General features: G+C 36.5%; 1 protein-coding gene across 1 annotated transcript; it reads left to right on the forward strand.

The window, feature by feature from the left end:
• The first annotated feature begins 11,278 nt into the window (after window positions 1-11,278).
• LOC136224365 (protein FATTY ACID EXPORT 4, chloroplastic) lies at window positions 11,279-19,701 on the forward strand. Its single transcript, XM_066012688.1, has 4 exons — window positions 11,279-11,726; window positions 11,829-11,893; window positions 13,324-13,411; window positions 19,524-19,701. The coding sequence occupies exons 1-4, from the start codon at window positions 11,462-11,464 to the stop codon at window positions 19,634-19,636; spliced, it is 531 nt and encodes a 176-aa protein (XP_065868760.1). The 5' UTR covers window positions 11,279-11,461; the 3' UTR covers window positions 19,637-19,701.
• The last annotated feature ends 1,562 nt before the right edge of the window (window positions 19,702-21,263 follow it).

Raw genomic sequence — 21,263 nt, forward strand, 5'->3', positions numbered from 1 at the left:
AAGGCGGATGAAATCAAAACATCGTTCATAACTCACCAGGCGACTTATTGCTTCAAGGTGATGCCCTTTGGATTGAAAAATGCGGGAGCAACATACCAGAGGATGATGAACAAGATATTTTCAGACAAATCCGGCGAGAACTTCTCGATCTACGTTGATGACATGATCATCAAAAGCAAGAAAATGCAAGACCACCCGCAGGATATCAAAGAAATCCTGGACGTGCTAATCAAATATGGCCTCAAATTAAACCCAGAGAAATGCACATTCGGAGCAAGAGCGGGAAAGTTCCTGGGTTTCATTGTTAGCGGCAAGGGAGTTGAGGCGAATCCCGAGAAGGTTAAAGCAGTAATGGAGATGAAAACGTCGAGGAGCATAAGAAAAGTACAGAGACTAAATGGGCGGTTGGTGGCATTAGGGCGATTCATATCATACTCAGCTAGGAGATGTCTACCTTTCTACAATGCTATCAAAAAATCCAAGTCCTTTGAATGGACGCCGGATTGTCAAGAAGCATTCGAGGGGATAAAGCGATTACTGTGTTATCCGCCCTTAATGAGTAGGCCGGAGGATGGAGAAGATTTATTTCTCTACGTATCCGTCACCAATATGGCAATATGCACTGTGATGGTGCGAGAAGAAGAAAGGCAACAATATCCAGTGTACTACGTGAGCAAAGTCCTGAAGGATGCAGAACTCCGGTATTCGAAGTTGGACAAAATGGCCCTCGCAGTGATAACCACGGCGGCTAGATTGAAACCATACTTTCAGGCGCATACTATCATTGTGAGAACTGGCATCCCAATGCGAAAGGTATTACAGAAACCTGACGCATCCGGCCGGTTGATGGAATGGTCAATTCGCCTGGGAGAATTCGATATTCGCTATGAAGGGAGACCAGCGCTAAAGAGCCAAGTACTCGCCGATTTCGTGAACGAATTCACCTGGGATGACGATGAATGTCCGAAGGCACAAAAAGAAGAGTGGAGCATGTACACAGATGGGGCATTATCTACAGATGGAGCTGGGCTGGGAGTCGTCATCAAAGGCCCGGAGGTTATTCGCCTGTGCTATACAGCAAAATTAACTTTCAAAACTACCAATAATGCCGCAGAGTATGAAGCAATGATATGCGGATTGAAGTTGCTCAATGAACTCACCCCAGAAAGAGTGGTAATCTACAGCGATTCCAAACTCATGATAAACCAGATCACAAAAAATTATCTGGTGAAACAGGAGGAGCTAGTAAAATACCATCAGGTAGTCGGCAGATTGACACAAGAGTTAACGCACAAGGGAGTCGTTTGGGAGATGGTGCATGTTCCGCGAGGCCAAAATGCAAAGGCTGACGAATTGGCAAAAGCAGCGGCAAGTAGAGAACCATGGAGTCAAAAGGCATGCAATTTGGAAATAAAATCGGCACCAGCATTCGAGGTCGATCAGATTATGGTCATCGAAGAACTGGAAGACGATGAAGATTGGCGGATGCCCATTCGCCAATATCTGGAGCAGGGAGATTTACCGGTTGATAAGAGCTTAGCCAGAAAGCTAATTGGGTAGTCAGCTCGATATTCAATTCGGGATGGAACTTTGTATCAGAAATCGTACACATGTCCATGGTTGAAATGCATTGGTCGCAACGAAGGAGACTACGTGCTGCGAGAATTACATGAAGGAATTTGTGGCGCGCACGAAGCTTCGGCGGCGTTGGCAAGAAAGGTCAAACTAATGGGATACTACTGGCCCAAGGTGGTGGAAGATTCCCAGAAGATGGTTGCGGAATGTCACAATTGTCAAATACATGCGAATGAAAAGCATGTTCCCGGAGCCGAACAAATCGCTATAATGACGGCATGGCCATTCGCAACATGGGGAATCGATATAGTGGGTCCATTCCCAGAAACGACAAAGAAAAGGAAGTACTTGATAGTCGCAGTTGACCACTTCAGCAAATGGGTAGAAGCGGAGGCAGTAACCGCACAAACACCTGAGCGAATGATCGAGTTCTTACGAGAGAACATTATCATACGATTTGGAATCCCGCAAAAGCTTATAACCGACAATGGCACCCAGTTCAACTGTGCCAAGTTCAAAGCATACTGCGAAAGCATGGGGATCAAAAATCATTTTTCTTCCGTAAACCATCCCCAATCGAATGGTATGACGGAGGTTACCAACAGGGCCATGATTCAAGGCATCAAGAAGCGGCTAGGAGACAAAAAAAACAGGTTGGGCGGATGAGATACCCCATATGTTGTGGGCATACAGAACCTCTGTAAAGGCAGCAACAGGCGAAACACCTTTCTCGTTAGTTTATGGAGCCGAAGCAGTCCTACCTGTTGAAATCAAGTCGCCCACAGATCGGATAATTTATTATTGCGACACACAAAATCCTATCAACATTAGAGATGCTTTGGATTCTGTGGAGGAATGAAGAGAAAAAGCTTACATGCGAATGGCAGTATACCGTAATAGAATCAAGAAATATCATGACAGAAGAATGCGAAAAGTAATAATCAACGAGAACGACTTGGTCTTGAAAAAAGCGGATAAAATACAATCCAGAGATGGCAAAGGCAAGTTGGGCGTCAACTGGATCGGACCATACAAAGTATCCAAGAAGCTGGGACCAGCCACGTTTAAAATAGAAGAAATGAGCGGAAAGAAGCTCCCGCGCACCTGGAATCTAGAGAATCTACGCCTATATAAAAAGGCCGAGGAGTTCGAGGAAATGACGAGTACTCTTTTTCCTTTTATGAGTTTTTCCCATTGGGTTTTCTGATAAAAGGTTTTAATGAGGCTTTGATCCCACACAGTTGGTGTACCTATGTAATAAACCTTTTCTCTTTATCAATAAAGGTATTCAATTATTACATTTATTCAATATGTTACGCCCGAATGCGGATTGTTCTTAAAAACACATAAATGTGTTGCCTATTAAAGAAAGGCGGATGCATGATTACGCATCACTCGCAAAACCCTTAGGGTTAAACTCAAAAAACACATAAATGTGTTGCCTATTAAAGAAAGGCGGATGCATGATTACGCATCACTCGCAAAACCCTTAGGGTTAAACTCAAAAAACACATAAATGTGTTGCCTATTAAAGAAAGGCGGATGCATGATTACGCATCACTCGTAAAACCTTATGATTAACCTTATAATTATATTATTTTCGAAAGAAAAATAATAGAGTAAGGCATAAAATTAAGCGAATAAACGAGTACTCAAAAATTACAAAAAGGGTTTGGCCACCCTAGCGGAAGCAAAAATTACTATGAAGAATTACAAGTATGAAGTCGGCAAAAGGCAAGGATCATACATGAAAATAAAGTGACAATAATCTCACGTATAGGCAAAGCGACAAGTGAAAGAAAATTAATATATACGGGCAGTTTGTTACATACAAAAAGTCCAAATATAAATTAAACTATGCTATAGCTTCCTCTCCTTCACCCCTATTGCTTTCCTCGCCTCCAGCGACTCCCTCATCTCCTCCAGTGGGCGGATCTACTTCAAGCGAATCCTCAACCCTCGAATCAATAACTGCTTCAGAGGGCGGTACCTCTTGCTCAGGCTGAGAGATGTCCTGCGGTGCCCCTTCTTCCGCATTCTGGGTAGGGATCTCGCCGATAATTGGAGATTCCTGAAAACTCTTCCAATCTAAGAGGAGTACCTCATCCATATCAGCATCCTCGGCTTCCAGCTTGTCCCACTTCTCAGTTAAATCATTTTCAGGGATGGGAACCTTGGGGCGGTTAAGTACGAGACCCTGATGTCCATGCTCATAAGCGGCATGAATCCGCTCCCCATACCAGTAGATGCGGGCACCGTCTTCAGCCAGAATTTCCTCAGCCCTCTTCTTTTGTGTCTCCTTGGAATCAGCTAGATCATCGAGGGCCTTTCGCAGCTCATCGGACTTAGCCTGAAGAGATTTAAGAGCCTCCTCCTTCTCGCTCACAACCTTCTGAAGGGCGCCTTCTAGGACCTTCACCTTCCCTTGGACATCATCATAAAGCGACTTCTGAGTCGCCAATTCAGTACCAAGACCTTCCAACTCCTTGGCTCGCTCGGCATCCCTTCGGAGGATGCCCTCAGCGAAATTGATAATCTGCATATAAAACGGCTCACGAATAAAAAAGGGCGAATAGAAATAGGCGGTTACAATGGACACAAGATCCTTGAAAGAGAATGACAAGCAACAATATACCTCTACAGAACGCTTCTCGATCCCCTCCACAGCGGTAGGGAGCGGTACTTGTTCGCGTACATGAGAAGCAGAGGGAAGCCGCCCGAGGACATTGCATATGGAAGAGACAATGTCCTTGCAAGAAAAACTCACGGCCATGCCAAAGGTCCTAGTCCACCATCCGCTGATGTCGGGAATTGGCTGCAAAGGCGTAAAGAAAAATATCAAGAGAACAGCAGATAGTTCATGAGGAAAAAAGTAGCAATATAGAAAGAGGGAATAGATCAGGATACCTCATGAATTGGGGTACTGCTCTTTCCTTTGGATGAGGCGGATACGGGTGTACCGCCAACAGTAAGGGACACGGAGGTGTTCTTCTTCTTGGGACGAGAAGACTCTGTATCCGCACTTATCTTCCGCTTCCTCGTCAAAGGAAGATCCTCGGAGGCAGAAGCGGGACCTTGTGAAATGGAGGCCCTTACAGGAGAAGCCGCCTCAATGGAAGGAATCGTTCCTCCAGAAGAATCCGCCCCTACAACGGAGGCGGTTCCCGCCATCCGCTTCTTCCTTCTCGCTAGGGCTTTAGCCTCCCGATCTGCAGCGATTTGAGATAAAGGATCACCCCTGCAAAGGGTTAAAAGAAATCATCAACTTGGAAATAAAAAGTACCTTGTACAAAAACGCGATAAGGGATATAGACCACGCGATCCCCCGCGCGGTAGGCAATCGCTACTCGGCTCCTTAGCATATGGAAGGCCTGATCATATGTCCATACAAAAGGAGGGGTACTCTTCAGGAACTTGATGACGGCGGATTCTTCCTCGCTGGGATAACCGAAGTTCAAACTCTTCACATTGGGCCGGCCCCAATGGCGAAGGAAGTTCGGATTTCCCTCATTAAACTTGATAAAAAAGTAAGAGCGATCACACTCGCGGATCTTGTTTAGTTTCTCGTCAAAACCATAGTATCCGCTCTGGCGGATGAAAGTGAAATACCCCGCCGAACTCTTGAAATGATGAAGCTTGGAGAAAATTTTAAGCGAGAAAGGAACCTCCAAACAATCCGCCAGAAATTTATCCAGGGTCAAGTCGGCGCATCCATTTGGATGTAACTGCCCGGGTGCGATTCCGTAACCGCCGAGGATGGAAGCAATCTCATCCGCCAGCGGATAAGTGAAGCCGCAGATAATCTGGGCGACGAAAATGGTGAAATACCCCTTTGGGTAATCGCCCGGTCCTCTATCCTCCCCGGGAATGATGGTCTTGAGACCTTGGAGCCAAGGATATTGCACCCGCAAATCCTCAATGGTCTCGCGACAAACTAGGCTTCCCGACCTGTCCCTCTTTGGTAACAAACGGGGGGTTGGGACAGGTGGCGGAATCAACTTCTTAGGGTCAAAACCTAGACCCTCGTCGGTTGTATTCGCCAGGTGGAGGAAGTCAGCGGGGTGGGAATCAGACCCATGAGAACTGGTTGAAACTTCATCAACCATCTCATCAACTTCATGAGAAACCTCGCGGACGTAGCTCTCATCGAACGGTGCGAAGTCAAGGTCGGGGTTCGACATGTTGAGGAAAAGAAATAAACAGAAGTAAAAAGCCGAACGAGGTACAAATTATGAAGAGGAAAACTTACATGGGAAAGACAACACAGAGAAATGACGGAAATAAGAGGTCAACGCCGGAAAAGATGACGCCGAAAAAGAAATAACGAAAGAGAAAAAATTCACAAGTTTTTGAATTTTGAATAGACAAGCAAAAACGAAGCGTCCCCTATGAACAGACCCTAAAGGGCTCTTGTATCAAACTAAAGGGGAGGCATGTGATGACCCGCGAGGCTAAAACGGGTCATATTCATTTTGCAGGCCCAGCCCATACTTAGACCTATGGTCTAAGATTGGATGAGACCCGAATAAAGGAAGCGGGCGCAGCGAGTAACCGCCCCGAATTCCTAAACGGAGCATCAAGACTCCCACTCAGAACCACGTTCGTTGCCATGAAAGCCACGAAAGGGACATGGCCTAAAAAGGGGGAATCGCCCTCAGAACGTGGCCTACTAAGGAGTAACCGCCATCGGCGGTTACCTAAAAAACACCTATAAAAGGCCTTAAGAACGAGGGAAAAAGGTACGCTCACAATTTTTCTCGCAATACTATTGTCAAATTACCAACCTTTTTACAAAAACTGACTTGATCGTCGGAGAGTTTTCCCGGAGATCCTGTCTCCGGTTCTGTTTTGCAGGTAACTCTGGCAGAGAATATCAAATCGGATCCGGCAAGTTATCAAACTTGAAATATGTAAACTCTTTTTAACAATATATTATAAACTCAAAATGGACAAGCGAAGCCATGTCTCCTTTTGTTAGATTTTATCTCGTTTTCTTTTTTAAACTTTCCATTACATTTTTTTTCCTTAAATTGTATTTTTCTTTTTTTCCATTAAAATTTTTTTCCTTAAATTTTTTTTTCTTTTTCTTTCGATTAAATTTTTTTCCTTAAATTGTATTTTCCTTTCTTTCCATTAAATTTTTTTTAAGTAACAACAGGTGTGAACCGGGCTGGCCGGTTTTCGATTTAACCACTGGTCGAATCGATTCACACTGGTTTTTAGAGAGTTCATCAATCCAGACAAGCTCGGACCGGACTACCTATCGGTTTCAGTCGAACCAATCCTACCGGCCAGTCCGGTCCGGGTTTGATAACATTGGTCAGAACAATTTAATATTAATTATAATGATATGATATTTTGTAAGTTTAGTTTTAGTTTTTGTGGGCTCATATGTCATGAGAAAGTTGTGACAAAAGTTGTATATTAATTTTGGTAACAACTACTGTAATGATAGTTACAAGTAATTAAGAGTTTTTATTTGCAACCGTAAAAAAAAGAGTTTTTATTTGCAAGTTAATCATTCTCTGTCACCACTAAAGATGCTCCTATTAGCATGTGTAGAGGGGTAAAAAATAATTTAAATAATAATAATAATAATATATAAATTAAATTATAAAAGACCGGTTACAGAAATAATTTTTTTTTAATTAAAGAATAATGTTTATTAACTTAAATAAGAAGATAACCCATCAATAATAAATGGTGGTGGACAAGTCCACTCACCACGAACAGATCTAGAAGTATGGACTACTAAATTCACATTACACATCTAGATTTGGGCATGGACCGACGAGTCCGGCCAGGCCCATGCCCATTTATCCGGGTTTGGACATATGAAATTAGTGTCAGGCTCGGTCCGGTCCAAGCCCGTATAAACCCGTCGAAAACTGGATGGGTTTGGGCTATATAAATTTTCCATCGGTCCGGCCCGATATACTATATATATATATATATATATATATATAATAATTTATAACTATAAATTAATTATATTTTTTATGTTGTAATTTATTTTGGATTTGATGTTTGGATAGACAATTAGTTTATTAGAATTTTTCCAAACTTATTAAGTATTGTGTTGTGTGTACTAATTTTTTTATTAAGAAAAGTTGGTATGACATTTTAATTATATTTTTTAATACACAAATGGGCTTGAATATTTTAGGCCCGAACCCGAGCCCAACTCAATTTATTGCGAGTTGGGTGGGCTTAGGCTCGTTAAGTTTTATTAAAAGCCCAACAGGTCCGGCCCAACCCGACCCATACCCAAAGCCATACATATCTAGATATAAGGGAGGAGTCCAAAAATAACATTCTTATAAAAAATATAAAAATTAATATCTCAAAAAAGTACATCGACAATAAGTATAATCGTTATGTTTAAACGATCACAAGGCACAACTTTATCACCATATTTCTTATAATAGTTTTTTTTTTTTTTTTGCATGTTGATGGAGATGACGTTTTTTCAAAAATAAGAGTGTTGCAAATGACTTTTCCAAACTTATTGATATCAATATTTGAAATTCTTAAGTTTCTGAAAGCAACAAATTATTATCCAAATATTGCATTTGTTTTTCGAATCCTCCTAATTATACTAGTGACCATTGTATTGAAATGATCTTTTTGAAGTTAAAATTATTGAATAACTATTTGAGATCATTAATGAGAAAGGTTGAATGGTGTAGCAATTTTATATTTGAAAGAAATATGTTAGAACATATTGATGTAAACACGATTTTTAGTTTTGTATTTAGAAATGCTCATAGATAATGTTTATATGGGCAACTCGGTACTTAAAGAGGAATTAAATATTCGAAGAGGCTTCAGGACAATCCATCAATTTACAAAAGTCGGGTACCTTTTTCAGTTCCAATGTAAAAGAATATTTGAAAACTTCTATTTGTGCTTTCTTGAGTGTTAATTCTCATACGGGGCGTTTGGTATTCTATTGGGATCGGGATAGGGATAGGGATAAAAGTTGAGATAGGAATAAGGATAAATGGTTGGGATAAGGATAAAAATATGATAGTCGAGAATTATTATCCAATGTTTGGCATGTGGGATAGGGATAGAGATAAAATAATACATTTTACTATTTTAACCCTATTTAAACTACATAACATTAATTTGAGGGATAAAATGGACTTTTCCATCCTATTAAAATCGCAGGAGCTTATCCCACCTCCTTATACCACCCCCCTCCTGGGTATAGGATTTGAGGGATAAGAAGTTTATCCCTCATCCGTCTCACTCTTCTATCTCCCAAACAAATACGGGATAATTTATCTCGTATTTTTTATCCCTATCCCACCTCTTATATTCCTTCTAACAAACACCCTGATAGTGTTTATATGAGCAACTAATAGTTATCTAAGCTTTCCCTATATGATCGGTAGGTTTAAAACATCGAGTTTTAGCTTTTTGAAGGATCAGTTGAGAAAAAGAGGTTTTTGTAGTTGGGGTGTGGAATTTTTATCTAATAGTAGGAAGGATATTCTTTTGAAATCTGTAGCTTAAGCCGTATTATATGAGTGTATTCCTTTTTTCTCGTTCTTTGAATGATGAGTTACAACAAATGGTGAATTCTTTTTGGCAAGGAGATGGGAAAAAATATTCATTGGTTTGATTGGAATCGTTTGTGTAATACCCATAATAGTGGGGGGCTCAGTTATAGAGATCTTCATTCTTTCAATTTGTCACTACTTAGAAAGAAAGGTTGGAATCTTATTAATAATCCTTATACTTTGGTGAGCCATATGTTTAAAGTAAAATATTTTTCACACGAAACTTTCTTAATTGCAAAATGGGCACAAATCATAGTCACGCTTGGAAAAAGTATTTGGGGTTCTCGTGATATTCTTTGCTTAAGGTTGAGGTGGCGTTTTGGTAACAGGGAGAAAGTACATATTTGGAGGGATCATTGGCTTTTAAAAGATGGTGATTTTATTCCTACTTGTCGGTAATGGGGCCATTAGGATATTATGAAAGTTCAAGAGGGCAATCAAATTTTTTGGACACGTTCAGGAGCAAAAGGCTTAATACATTAGTTGCCCCTCAACTTGTCAAAAAAGCTTGATTGCCCCCCTAAATTTATATGATGTCTTATTAGCTCTCTAAACTTGCTTAAAATGTAATGATTAAATCCTAAATCAATAAAATGACATAAAGGTGTAAAAATATATAAAGTTAATTTGTTTTAAAGATTTAGAATTGCGAATAGGACATTTATTGTAAAATATATAAAGTTATTTTTTTTTACAAATTAGAACAAATTGAAATGTATGTCACTTTAAACAAGTTCAAGAGGCTAATAGATCACTGTTAGCAAGTTTAGGAGAAGAATATGTCATTTAAAAAAAAATCTAGGCGACCTATTAGTTATTTTAAATAAGTTGAAGGGGTAAAAGAAACTTTACAAATTTAAAAAGACAATCAAGTTTTTAAGGACTTTGAATATATTAAACCTATTTTAAGTTATTATTTAGGGATAAGGTGCAAAAATACTCGTATTAAATTTATAGGTAGGAGTAATTTTACCTTTAAGGTCTAAAATGATGCAATTTTATCTCTACTATTGGCAATCAAGAGCAATTTTACCCCATAACGTTGACAAGTTGATTCAGTTTCAGATATTATTATAAAACACATATATTTTGCACCTTATTCTGCATCAATTGCACGTAAGGTGATTCTAAAAAAGATTTCATATCTTTTGTGATTTAATAATAGATTTGGAGATTAATATATTTTTTTAATTCGACGAAATATTTAAAGTTGTTTTTGTCAAACTCGTACAAAATACAATATATTTTTTTAATTTTTTTTTTACGTTTAATCATATGTTTGCGATCTGTTACTAATAAGTGATAAAATGACGCACACGTGAAGTGTAGAAAACAAGATTCATGACGAAAAGATAATTTGATAAATAATTTCTCAAATTGACCAAATTTGTTAATATTAGGGATAAAATTGCTATTGCTGCCACATTAAGAGTAAAACTACATCATTTTAGACGTTGGAAGTAAAATTGCTCGTATGTGTAAACATTAGGGTAACATCTTATCTCTATTACATAACATAATTATTCACATGATTATTGATAATTTTTTAAAAGATTGTCTGGATGGTATATTTGAAGATAAATGAGGGTAAGTGTAATTAGGTAACCTTGTTTGTTTTGAGATGTAATTGAAGAACATAATAGCGAGGATTTGTGAGGTGAATGTAGGGTAATTTTTTTTATATTTCAAATTGGAAAGAAATCATGGTACATATCTTTTTCTTTCAAAATTACCATTTATCTTTTGGTAAAAGTTATGCTTACTTTGTGTGTTTTCACAATTGGATTAATTTTATACTGCATCATCCAATGGTGAAAACACACCAAGTAATGGTACTTTGTAAAAAACAAAGTAACTATAGAAGACACCTTATCTTTTATTTTATTTATACAAAAAATTAATTTAATTTATTTATATTATTAAATCATTACTTACTTTTTTTTTTTAATGAAAAATCATTACTTACTTTATCTTCCTTCCAAACACAACAACAAGTTATTTCATATACCTCAATTACTTCGCCTTATATTACCTTACTTTATTTTTACTCCATCCAAACAAGGCCTATTACGGGATTTCTCTATAAATTTCCTTTTCTTTTTAAATTTACTGACCCAGAGACTTTTTTGCTTTGCTTCGCTTCGCTTCACTGAGCCAGCGACTTTTAAGCCCTCGAAGAATAATTTAGGCCCATTTCAAATCCCATCTCTAATGAGCCGCCTGGTGATCTAGAGTATGGTCTAGACGTAGTTTTACCACTTGCCGCCGGTGACTGGAATCTGTAATCCGCGCTCGTTGAAAGTGAGAGTGGACTGAGGATGAACTGTTTGCCACTGCAAATTACAGGCGCCAAATATCCTACCCTTGGCGACAATTATGGAAGCAGGAAAAGCACAAAACTCTCTAGAATCCCTACTTGCTCCCGTTTTTCAAGTGGAAGTTTTCAAAATCTAAGGCTATCCACTTCCAATTTCAAATCGAAACCGTCGAAGCCTTTCGTTATTAAATCTCAGGTCTCAGATCTGGCCCCGGCTGCCTCTGCCGCCTATGGAATCCTACTGTTCTCCGGCGGTATTTTTGCCTGTAAGATTTTCTTGTTCTCTCCTATCTTATTTCACTACATTATCCTACCTAATTCCATTTTAATCCAATAACATAGGCTAAATTTGGATTCTGTGCTTACAGTCAGTAAATCAAGAAGCAAAGGATCGCTGTTCGGCGGATTGACGGGAGCTGCACTTATGACTACGGTGACGTTATTACAAATTGCATATAGGATGTGAAACGTATTTTGATTTGTAGAATTTGCCTGTTATATATTGCTGTGATTTATGTAGTAGACTGATGATCTTACCTTTATACGTTTATAGACTATTGAACTCTGGTAAAATCAAATGGCAGCATTTTGATGCATTAGGTTTTCTCTTTTGTAGATTAGGAGTTTTTAAACAAGACAAGTAAGAACAGACCTTGAAAAGTTGTGTTTGATGACTTTGTTTTCTCTATTTAAAGGTTCATCCACACTTCATGCTCCTTCTGTGTTTTAACCTCCAAAACAATTGAATAATTATTTCTATGATTAGCACCATTAAGTTGATTATATTCAATCTGCTTGGCATTACCTCTACTAAGAGTAAATTGAATTGGTTCTTTTTTAATAGTAGGATCCACAGTTGTCAAAGGTGCACCTCAGGGTTTAGTGCCTCTTTGTGTGTATGGCCCGTGCCTTGGGGCGCCTCTCGCCTTATGCGAGGCACGCCTAGGCGCAATTGTAGGGTTTTCTGGTTTTTTCGGCTTGTATTCACAACCATAGAAAATCTTTATGATTAATGGTTGAGATTAAATTAGAAAAAGAAGAAAAAACAAAAGAAAATGAAAGAAATGAGCTGCGATTCTGAAGGACATAAAACGTATAAAACTCGTAGCAGCTTCTCTTCTAATTCCTTGAGCTGCAATTCATTGAAGCATCCATTTATGATCTTTGATGATGAACAGGGACTATAAAGACTAAGACCTCTAGTCTTGCTTGAGGTAAAGTAATTATTAGACTATTAGTTATTAACTTAGTGTTAAGTTGATGTTGAACTTTGGTCCTTAGATTTAAATTTTATTATGAACTATAATTATGTCTTAGTAGTTAATTAGAATTTATCTCATGCATTTTATGAATAAGATTGTTGTTATTTGACTATTTGCGTCATTTTAGAAATGTTTATTGTTGTTTTTTATAATTTTAATGGTATTTTGTTTTGGTGCGACTTGTGTTGCTTAGGCGCGCGTTTAAACCTTGCGCCTAGGCTCCAAGACCCTTTGCGACTTAGTAGGCATTGCGCCTTGCACAACTATGGTAGTATCATAAAAACTCCAAAACAGGCAGCAACCATTTTGTCTTTTTACCCTGGTTTTCAAACTTTTCATCATGTTTGTGTGAGTATGTATATCCATGGTTATGGTCATAAAATGCTGGTTTACCATTTAAATAAAACGGAGTTGATTGTTGGTAGCAAAATATACCGATAAATCTGTTTATTTTTCAGTGTCAGTGTCCGTGCAACATAGTGTTTGCAGTATGTATATCCAGGGTTATGGTCATAAATTGCTGGTTTAGCATCTACATAAAATGGAGTTGATTATTGCTAGCAAAATGTACAGATAAATCTGATTATTTTTCTCTATATAGGCTTATGTTTTGATGCAAGAGCAGGAGACAAAAGCAGTCGGTGATGCCATTGGCTTTGGATCTTCCTTCCTATTCTCTTGTGTGTTTGGTATGTCTCTTTACTATGTGTTCAAAAATGACTATTTATTTGTTATGAGCAATATGTAGGTATGAATATGATTAACTTGCTTAGATATACATCCTTAACTCTAATGCTTTGATTCTTACCTGTGAAGCACTGATACGGGTTCGCATACGGTATGTGTACGACAAACGATGCGGTACGGTGGGGATATGCCAACTTATGTATATATATATAAAACTATAAATAACATTCATAAGTCATTATAAACCACAAATTACATTCATAATAACCAATAAGTCATAAATTCATCTTTTCTTTTCCTACCAAAAAAAAAATAAAAATAAGTCATAAATTCATAAAAAAGAAACATTTAATACTTCTAACTATTTAAATTACCAAGTCTAAAAACTATTCCAAGGCATTTTCATGATTTTCATTTACAAATATTTAATACTGATTGGCTTTTAGTTTTTATTTTTTTTATTTTTTGAAATAAAAGGCTTGGTGCGGGCTGGTTTATTTTATTATTTATATTTAATTTTTTTTATATACTAACCCCTGTTTTTTAAATTTATTTAAAGAAAATCTCTAAATTTTACCTAATTATCATCTGTGAAACGTAACCCCCAAGTATCCTTGCATATCTCCATAATTAAAAGAAAAAAGAAAAGGGGATGCATGTTTTGCTGTATCTCTGCGGATTCCCGGCGTATCCGTATCCCCGGATACTCCGATCTGCGTACTTCAATCTCTTAGAAGTATTCAAGATTCATAGATTCCTTCCCAAAAAAGAAATCTGTTATTCTTTGACTCACTGCATTTTATTTTAGTAAAATGAAAATAGCTGATTACATGTCAAGTTTTATACTATAAAATGACTCAAAATTCCAGCTTTTTGTTGACTTTGACCTCTTGTTTGGCTTCTCTAGAAATATAAAGAGAAACATAAAAGAAGAGCTACATTACACCCATGTTCATTGAATGACTAACTACTAAACTTCAACATGTAATGACTATTTCAATGAAAGCCTCAAAATGATCGTTGATAGACATAAAAACATAAAATTCTAAAAATTGATGATATCTACAATAACTTTAATTCAACTTTTTCGTTTTGAGATTATTTAAATGGGGTAAATTACACCCATGAACACTAAACTTTTCCCATTTTCATGTTATGACCACTGAACTTCAAAAAGTAAGATAAAAGCCACTAAAGTTTACATTAAATTACATCCATGACCATTATTTCCATGAACCCACCTTTTTGACTCTTGACTTTTTTTCAACATGTTAACGTGCTAAAAAAATGTAAAGAACAATTTTCAACACAATAGTATTCCTAGAGCATTTCAAAGGAATCAAACATTTCCAATAATATTTCCGTGCTTCGTGTCCCAAAATCGGAACCATAACCATTCTTTTCGTTTTTTCTCTCTTTTTTCTCTTTTTGAAGTCTCTTTTTTGACCCAACTACAACATCAATGACAAAAAAAATGCATTACCAATGATGTTGGAATTGGGTCAAAAAAGAGGTTTTCAATAAGAGTAGAAAGAGAGAAAGACCGAAGAGAATGGTTGTGGTTCCGATTTTGGGAAAACACTGAAGCACCAAAATATTATTGGAAATGCTTGATTCTTTTGAAAGCCCTTCGAATATTATTTTGTTGGATATTGTTTTTATTTTTTTTAGCACATTAAGAAGAGAAATAAAGAAGGAAAAAGTAGGGAGAAAGAAATCAACATGCTGAAGAGGGAGTTAAAGATCAATGATAATAATGGTCATGGATGTAATTTAATATAAAGTTTAGTGACTTTTATGTTACATTTTGAAGTTTAGGAGATTATACTGTGAAAATAGACAAAGTTCAATGGCCATGAGTAGGGGTTTTCAAAGGAATCAATCCAATAATATTTCCGTGCGTCATGTCCCAAAATCGGAACCATAACCATTATTTTCATTTTTTCTCTCTTTCTACTCGTTTTGAAGTCTCTTCTTTGATCCAACTACAACATCAATGATGAAAAAAAATGCATTACCAAGGATGTTGGAATTGGGTCAAAAAAGAGGTTTCAAGAAGAGTAAAAAGAGAGAAAGACTGAAGAGAATGGTTGTGGTTTCGATTTTGGGTCAACAATAAATCATCAAATTATTATTGGAAATACTTGATTCTTTTGAAAGCCCTTGGAATATTATATTGTTGGAAATTGTTCTTTATATTTTTTTTTAGCACATTAAGAAGAGAAATAAAGAAGAAAAAATAGGGTGAAAGAAATCAACATGTTGAAGAGGGAGTTAAAGATCAATGATAATAATGGTCATGGATGTAATTTAGTATAAAGTTCAGTGACTTTTATGTTACGTTTTGAAATTTAGTAGATCATACCATGAAAATAGACAAAGTTCAATGTCCTTGAGTAGGGGCTTTCAAAGGAATCAAGCATTTCCAATAATATTTCCGTGCGTCATGTCCCAAAATCGGAACCATAACCATTATTTTCATTTTTTCTCTCTTTCTACTCGTTTTGAAGTCTCTTCTTTAATCCAACTACAACATCAATGATGAAAAAAAATTGCATTACCAAGGATGTTGGAATTGGGTCAAAAAAGAGGTTTTAAGAAGAGTAAAAAGAGAGAAAGACTGAAGAGAATGGTTGTGGTTTCGATTTTGGGTCAACAATAAATCACCAAATTATTATTGGAAATACTTGATTCTTTTGAAAGCCCTTGGAATATTATATTGTTGGAAATTGTTGTTTATATTTTTTTTAGCACATTAAGAAGAAATAAAGAAGGAAAAAATAGGGAGAAAGAAATCAACATGTTGAAGAGGGAGTTAAAGATCAATGTTAATAATGGTCATGGATGTAATTTAGTATAAAGTTCAGTGACTTTTATGTTAGGTTTTGAAATTTAGTAGATCATACCATGAAAATAGACAAAGTTCAATGACCATGAGTAGGGGCTTTCAAAGGAATCAAGCATTTCCAATAATATTTCTGTGCGTCATGTCCCAAAATCGGAACCATAACCATTATTTTCATTTTTTTCTCTCTTTCTACTCGTTTTGAAGTCTCTTCTTTGATCCAACTACAACATCAATGATGAAAAAAAATGCATTACCAATGATGTTGGAATTGGGTCAAAAAAGAGGTTTCAAGAAGAGTAAAAAGAGAGAAAGACTGAAGATAATGGTTGTGGTTTCGATTTTGGACAACAATAAATCACCAAATTATTATTGGAAATACTTGATTCTTTTGAAAGCTCTTGAAATATTATATTGTTGGAAATTGTTCTTTATATTTTTTTTAGCACATTAAAACGAGAAATAAAGAAGAAGCAAAAAATAGGGAGAAAGAAATCAACATGTTGAAGAGGGAGTGAAAAGATCAATGATAATAGTGGTCATGAATGTAATTTAGTATAAAGTTCAGTGACTTTTATGTTACCTTTTGAAATTTAGTAGATCACACCATGAAAATAGACAAAGTTCAATGACCATGAGTAGGGGCTTTCAAAGGAATCAAGCATTTTCAATAATATTTCCGTGCGTCATGTCCCAAAATCGGAACCATAACAATTAGTTTCATTTTTCTCTCTTTCTACTCGTTTTGAAGTCTCTTTTTTGATCCAACTACAACATCAATGATAAAAAAAAATGCATTACCAATGATGTTGGAATTGGGTCAAAAAAGAGGTTTCAAGAAGAGTAAAAAGAGAGAAAGACTGAAGATAATGGTTGTGGTTTCGATTTTGGGACAACAATAAATCACCAAATTATTATTGGAAATACTTGATTCTTTTGAAAGCTCTTGAAATTTTATATTGTTGGAAATTGTTCTTTATATTTTTTTTAGCACATTAAGAAGAGAAATAAAGAAGCAGCAAAAAATAGGGAGAAAGAAATCAACATGTTGAAGAGGGAGTGAAAAGATCAATGATAATAGTGGTCATGGATGTAATTTAGTATAAAGTTCAGTGACTTTTATGTTATGTTTTGAAATTTAGTAGATCATACCATGAAAATAGACAAAGTTCAATGACCTTGAGTAGGGGCTTTCAAAGGAATCAAGCATTTCCAATAATATTTTCGTGCGTCATGTCCCAAAATCGGAACCGTGACCATTATTTTCATTTTTTTTCTCTCTTTCTACTCGTTTTGAAGTCTCTTTTTTGATCCAACTACAACATCAATGATGAAAAAAAATGCATTACCAATGATGTTGGACTTGGGTCAAAAAAGAGGTTTCAAGAAGAGTAAAAAGAGAGAAAGACTGAAGAGAATGGTTGTGGTTTCGGGAGAGAAAGCTAAAAAAATGGTGACTTACAAAAATAAAAAACACTAAGCAAAAAATAAAAAATAAAAAACATGATTCCATGGTAAATATGATTTTAAACAATTTCAATTCTTGGACATTTCCAATTTGATGTCATCAACGGTAATTTTGAGGCGTTAATTGAAGTTTAGTGGCTATAACTTTAGCAAGTGTAAAGTTGACTGGTTTTTATATTACCTTTTAAAATTATTCTGTGAAAAATTGAGTAAAGTCCAATGACCAAGAGTGTAATTTACCAATAAAAGAAGACTTGCATTATTGAAATTTAAGAGAGATGCATTAGTTAAGAGACTATGCAGGAATGGTTTGTTTCCTTTCATTGTTGATACTAATTTCTAGGCTTCTATTTTTTAAGCCTATTTTTATTTTTGTATCCTTGATGAACTTTTTACGGGTTGTTTGTTACGAGGGATTAATATGATGAGATTGGGAGAAATAATGTAAGGCTTTTTATCCCATGTTTATTTTAAAGATAGAGTACGGAGATAAGAGAGGATAAGAGTCTTTAGAGTATCTCCAATAGTATTTTAGTTGGGCTCTTAAGCAAAATTTGAGTAGAGAGAGTTAAAAACCAACTCTACAACAGCCTCTTAGTGATTCCTCAAATCGCTAAAAGCCTTCTTATCCTCTCTAATATTGAGGAGCTCCTAGTTCCTCTTTATTTCATTTTTTTATTAATAATTTATTATTATCCTATCTCGTAGGGATGTAAATGGGGTGGTGTCCACGTTGGTGACTCGTCCCAACAAGGACGGGGATAATTTTGTCCCCCGTGATGAGGATGGGAAAAGGTATCCCACCTTGTTAATCCCCAATAGGGATCCCCGATTATTCCAAATGATAATTGATTTTTTTTAATGATTTAACTATATATTAATTAGGTTTTTGGTTGTTTCAATTTTAAGCCTTTTGTGGTTTGGGATATTTGAGAAAGTTTGTTAATACTGTAATATTAGCTATTGTTTCTTAAACGTTTCAGTTTTTTGACTGATTCTTTTCTTAACATAAATGGTGATTACCCACGGGGAATGGGGATAAGGTTTTTGGAACATCTTTAAATAGAGAATGAGGATCCCTGCAGGGACAGGGGACAAGAAATCCCCGACTAGTCGGGGAACAGGGATAGGAAATGCATTCCCTGTCGTGTTTACATCCCTACTCTTTCTTCTCAGTTAATAAGGGATTGATATAAGCGGGTGGAATAAGCTTCTACAATTTTAATATGATAGAAAAGTCCATCTTATCCCTCGAATCAATGTTCTGTAAGTAGGAGTAATATAGTAAAATGTATTATTTTTATCATTTATCCCTATTTAGTATACCAAACATGGAATAATATTTTCCAAATATCTTATTTTTACCCTTGTTCCAATCTTTTATACTTATCCAACCTTTATCCTTTATCTCTATCGCCATCAAATATCAAACGCCCTTTAGGCATTTCTATAAAAGGGAAATGTAAAACTACGCAGCTATATATGAAATTTTATTTTATAGGTTTTGAAATTATATGGTTTTGTGTTAGAGAAACATACTTAATTAGTTGTTCGAGACTAAATTTCATGACATAATTAACAAGATCCTCGCGTGGAAAGCTCGTCAGCAAATAAACGAGCAGCGAACAACTCACGAGTAAAATATTGAGCTCGAACTCGTTAATTTTGTAATGAGCCGAGCATAAACAGATCAAATTTTGACTTAGCTTGGCTGGATTACAGCCCTATATCCCAATATGGTGATTGCTGATACTATTTCCAGGCTTCTGTTTTTACATTTTATATTCTTGATAAACTTGTAGGTATACGATTGGCAGCAACTCAGAAACTGATTCCTTCAGGTCCATTATTAGGTTTGTCTATTTGTTCACTCGCTGTGTTCATTTCATCTTACTTTCAAGATACTGTCCCTTGACTTTGTTAATCTCACCTGTTGGATCATTCTTTTATATAATATTTTATGTCATTGCTTATTTCTGAGGGGTGGATACTTCTTTTAAGGGCCTAATATATTGTCAGAACTCAGTTCTGGAGTAAGAAAAAAAGAAGAGAATGTTTAAGAATGGCGAGGTAGAAAGAGAGAAGAGAAGAATAAAGTAGTAGAGAGAATAGTAGATTTCGTTAATTCTCAAGATGATCTGGTAGTACAGAATTCCTTCTCCATATAGCAGGAGAGCAAAACAGTTACAAGCTGTACTATGACAACTGGCATAAGATGCCAAAATTAGTTAGCTCATATCCTAACCTCCGGCTATTAGGGAAAAGAAGAAACAACTAACTGCATAAAATAATAATAACAAACATAATAATGATAACTTTTAAAAGAAAATAACTAACTGAATGGATAATAACCGCTTCAGTCCTGCAACTCTAATTCTTCTTACTTCTGCATTTGTATGTGACAATACCTCCTCTTTTACTACATTCTTGTCCCCAAGAATGAAAAAAGTCAGGAAATTGAGCTGCAACCATAGCTTGATCTTCCCATGTAGCATCTATGACTGGCATGCCTTCCTAATGAATTAGCAACTAAGGAACTATTTGATCATTAATGATTGCATTTCTGGTGTTAAGAACCTTAGCTGGCTGAATGATGAACTCACCAGAATTAGTAGGAGGTAGTGTGGTTAGGCAAGTGGTAGGAGAAGAAGGTTTCTTCTTCAATAGAGAGATGTGAAAAACATCATGAATTTTGTAAGTAATAGGCAATTTGAGTTTGTAAGCCACTTTGCCTATGTGTGCAGTGATCTGAAAGGACCATAATAACGAGCACTGAGCTTGAGTGAGCTGTGCAGGGCCACTGTAACCTGTCTGTAAGGTTGCAACTTCAAATAGACCCAGTCTCCAACTGCAAATTCTCTATCTGTGCGATGGAGATCAACATTTTGCTTCATTCTGTTCTTAGCAGTTGTTAAGCACTCTTTAAGATAGCTATTCATAGTATCCCTCTCCTGGAGAAAGTCAGCGACAACTGCAACTTGTGTAGTGACCTGACGCAGTATAGGAAGTCTGGGAATGGTTCCATACAGGGCTTGGTAAGGGGACATCTTGATTGCATTGTGATAAGTGGAATTATACCAAAATTCTGATAGGCTCAACCACTTAGACCATGTTTTAGGTTTCAAAAAACATATGCCTCTAATGTAATTTTCTAAGCATTGTTTCAACCTTTCTGACTGACCATCAGTCTGAGGATGGTAGGCATTGCTGAAGTGTAGTTGAGTGCCCAAGAGTTTCATCAGTTCTTTCCAGAAGATCCCAGTGAATATGCTGTCCCTATCTGAGACAATGGAGCATGGCATCCCATGTAATTTGAAAATATTGTCAATAAAGACATGAGCCACTGTAGCAGCATTGAATGGATGAGAGAGCTTTATGAAATGTCCTCCTTTTGAGAATATATCCACCACAACTAGGATAGTATCATAACCATAGGACTTAGGTAATTTCTCAATGAAGTCCATGGCAATATCTTGCCAAGCACCTGATGGAATTGGAAGGGGTTGCAAAAGACCAGGATAAGGGATAAGCTGAGTTATCCA

The sequence above is a fragment of the Euphorbia lathyris genome, chromosome 3, assembly GCF_963576675.1.
Source record: "Euphorbia lathyris chromosome 3, ddEupLath1.1, whole genome shotgun sequence".
Classification (NCBI taxonomy): domain Eukaryota; kingdom Viridiplantae; phylum Streptophyta; class Magnoliopsida; order Malpighiales; family Euphorbiaceae; genus Euphorbia; species Euphorbia lathyris.

Excerpts from the sequence above, each read along its gene's own strand:
- LOC136224365 (XM_066012688.1), top strand. The coding sequence starts at position 11,462 with ATGAACTGTTTGCCACTGCAAATTACAGGCGCCAAATATCCTACCCTT. Across the intron at positions 11,727-11,828 it reads CTCCGGCGGTATTTTTGCCT|TCAGTAAATCAAGAAGCAAA; the intron begins GTAAGATTTTCT and ends CTGTGCTTACAG. Across the intron at positions 11,894-13,323 it reads GAGCTGCACTTATGACTACG|GCTTATGTTTTGATGCAAGA; the intron begins GTGACGTTATTA and ends TTCTCTATATAG.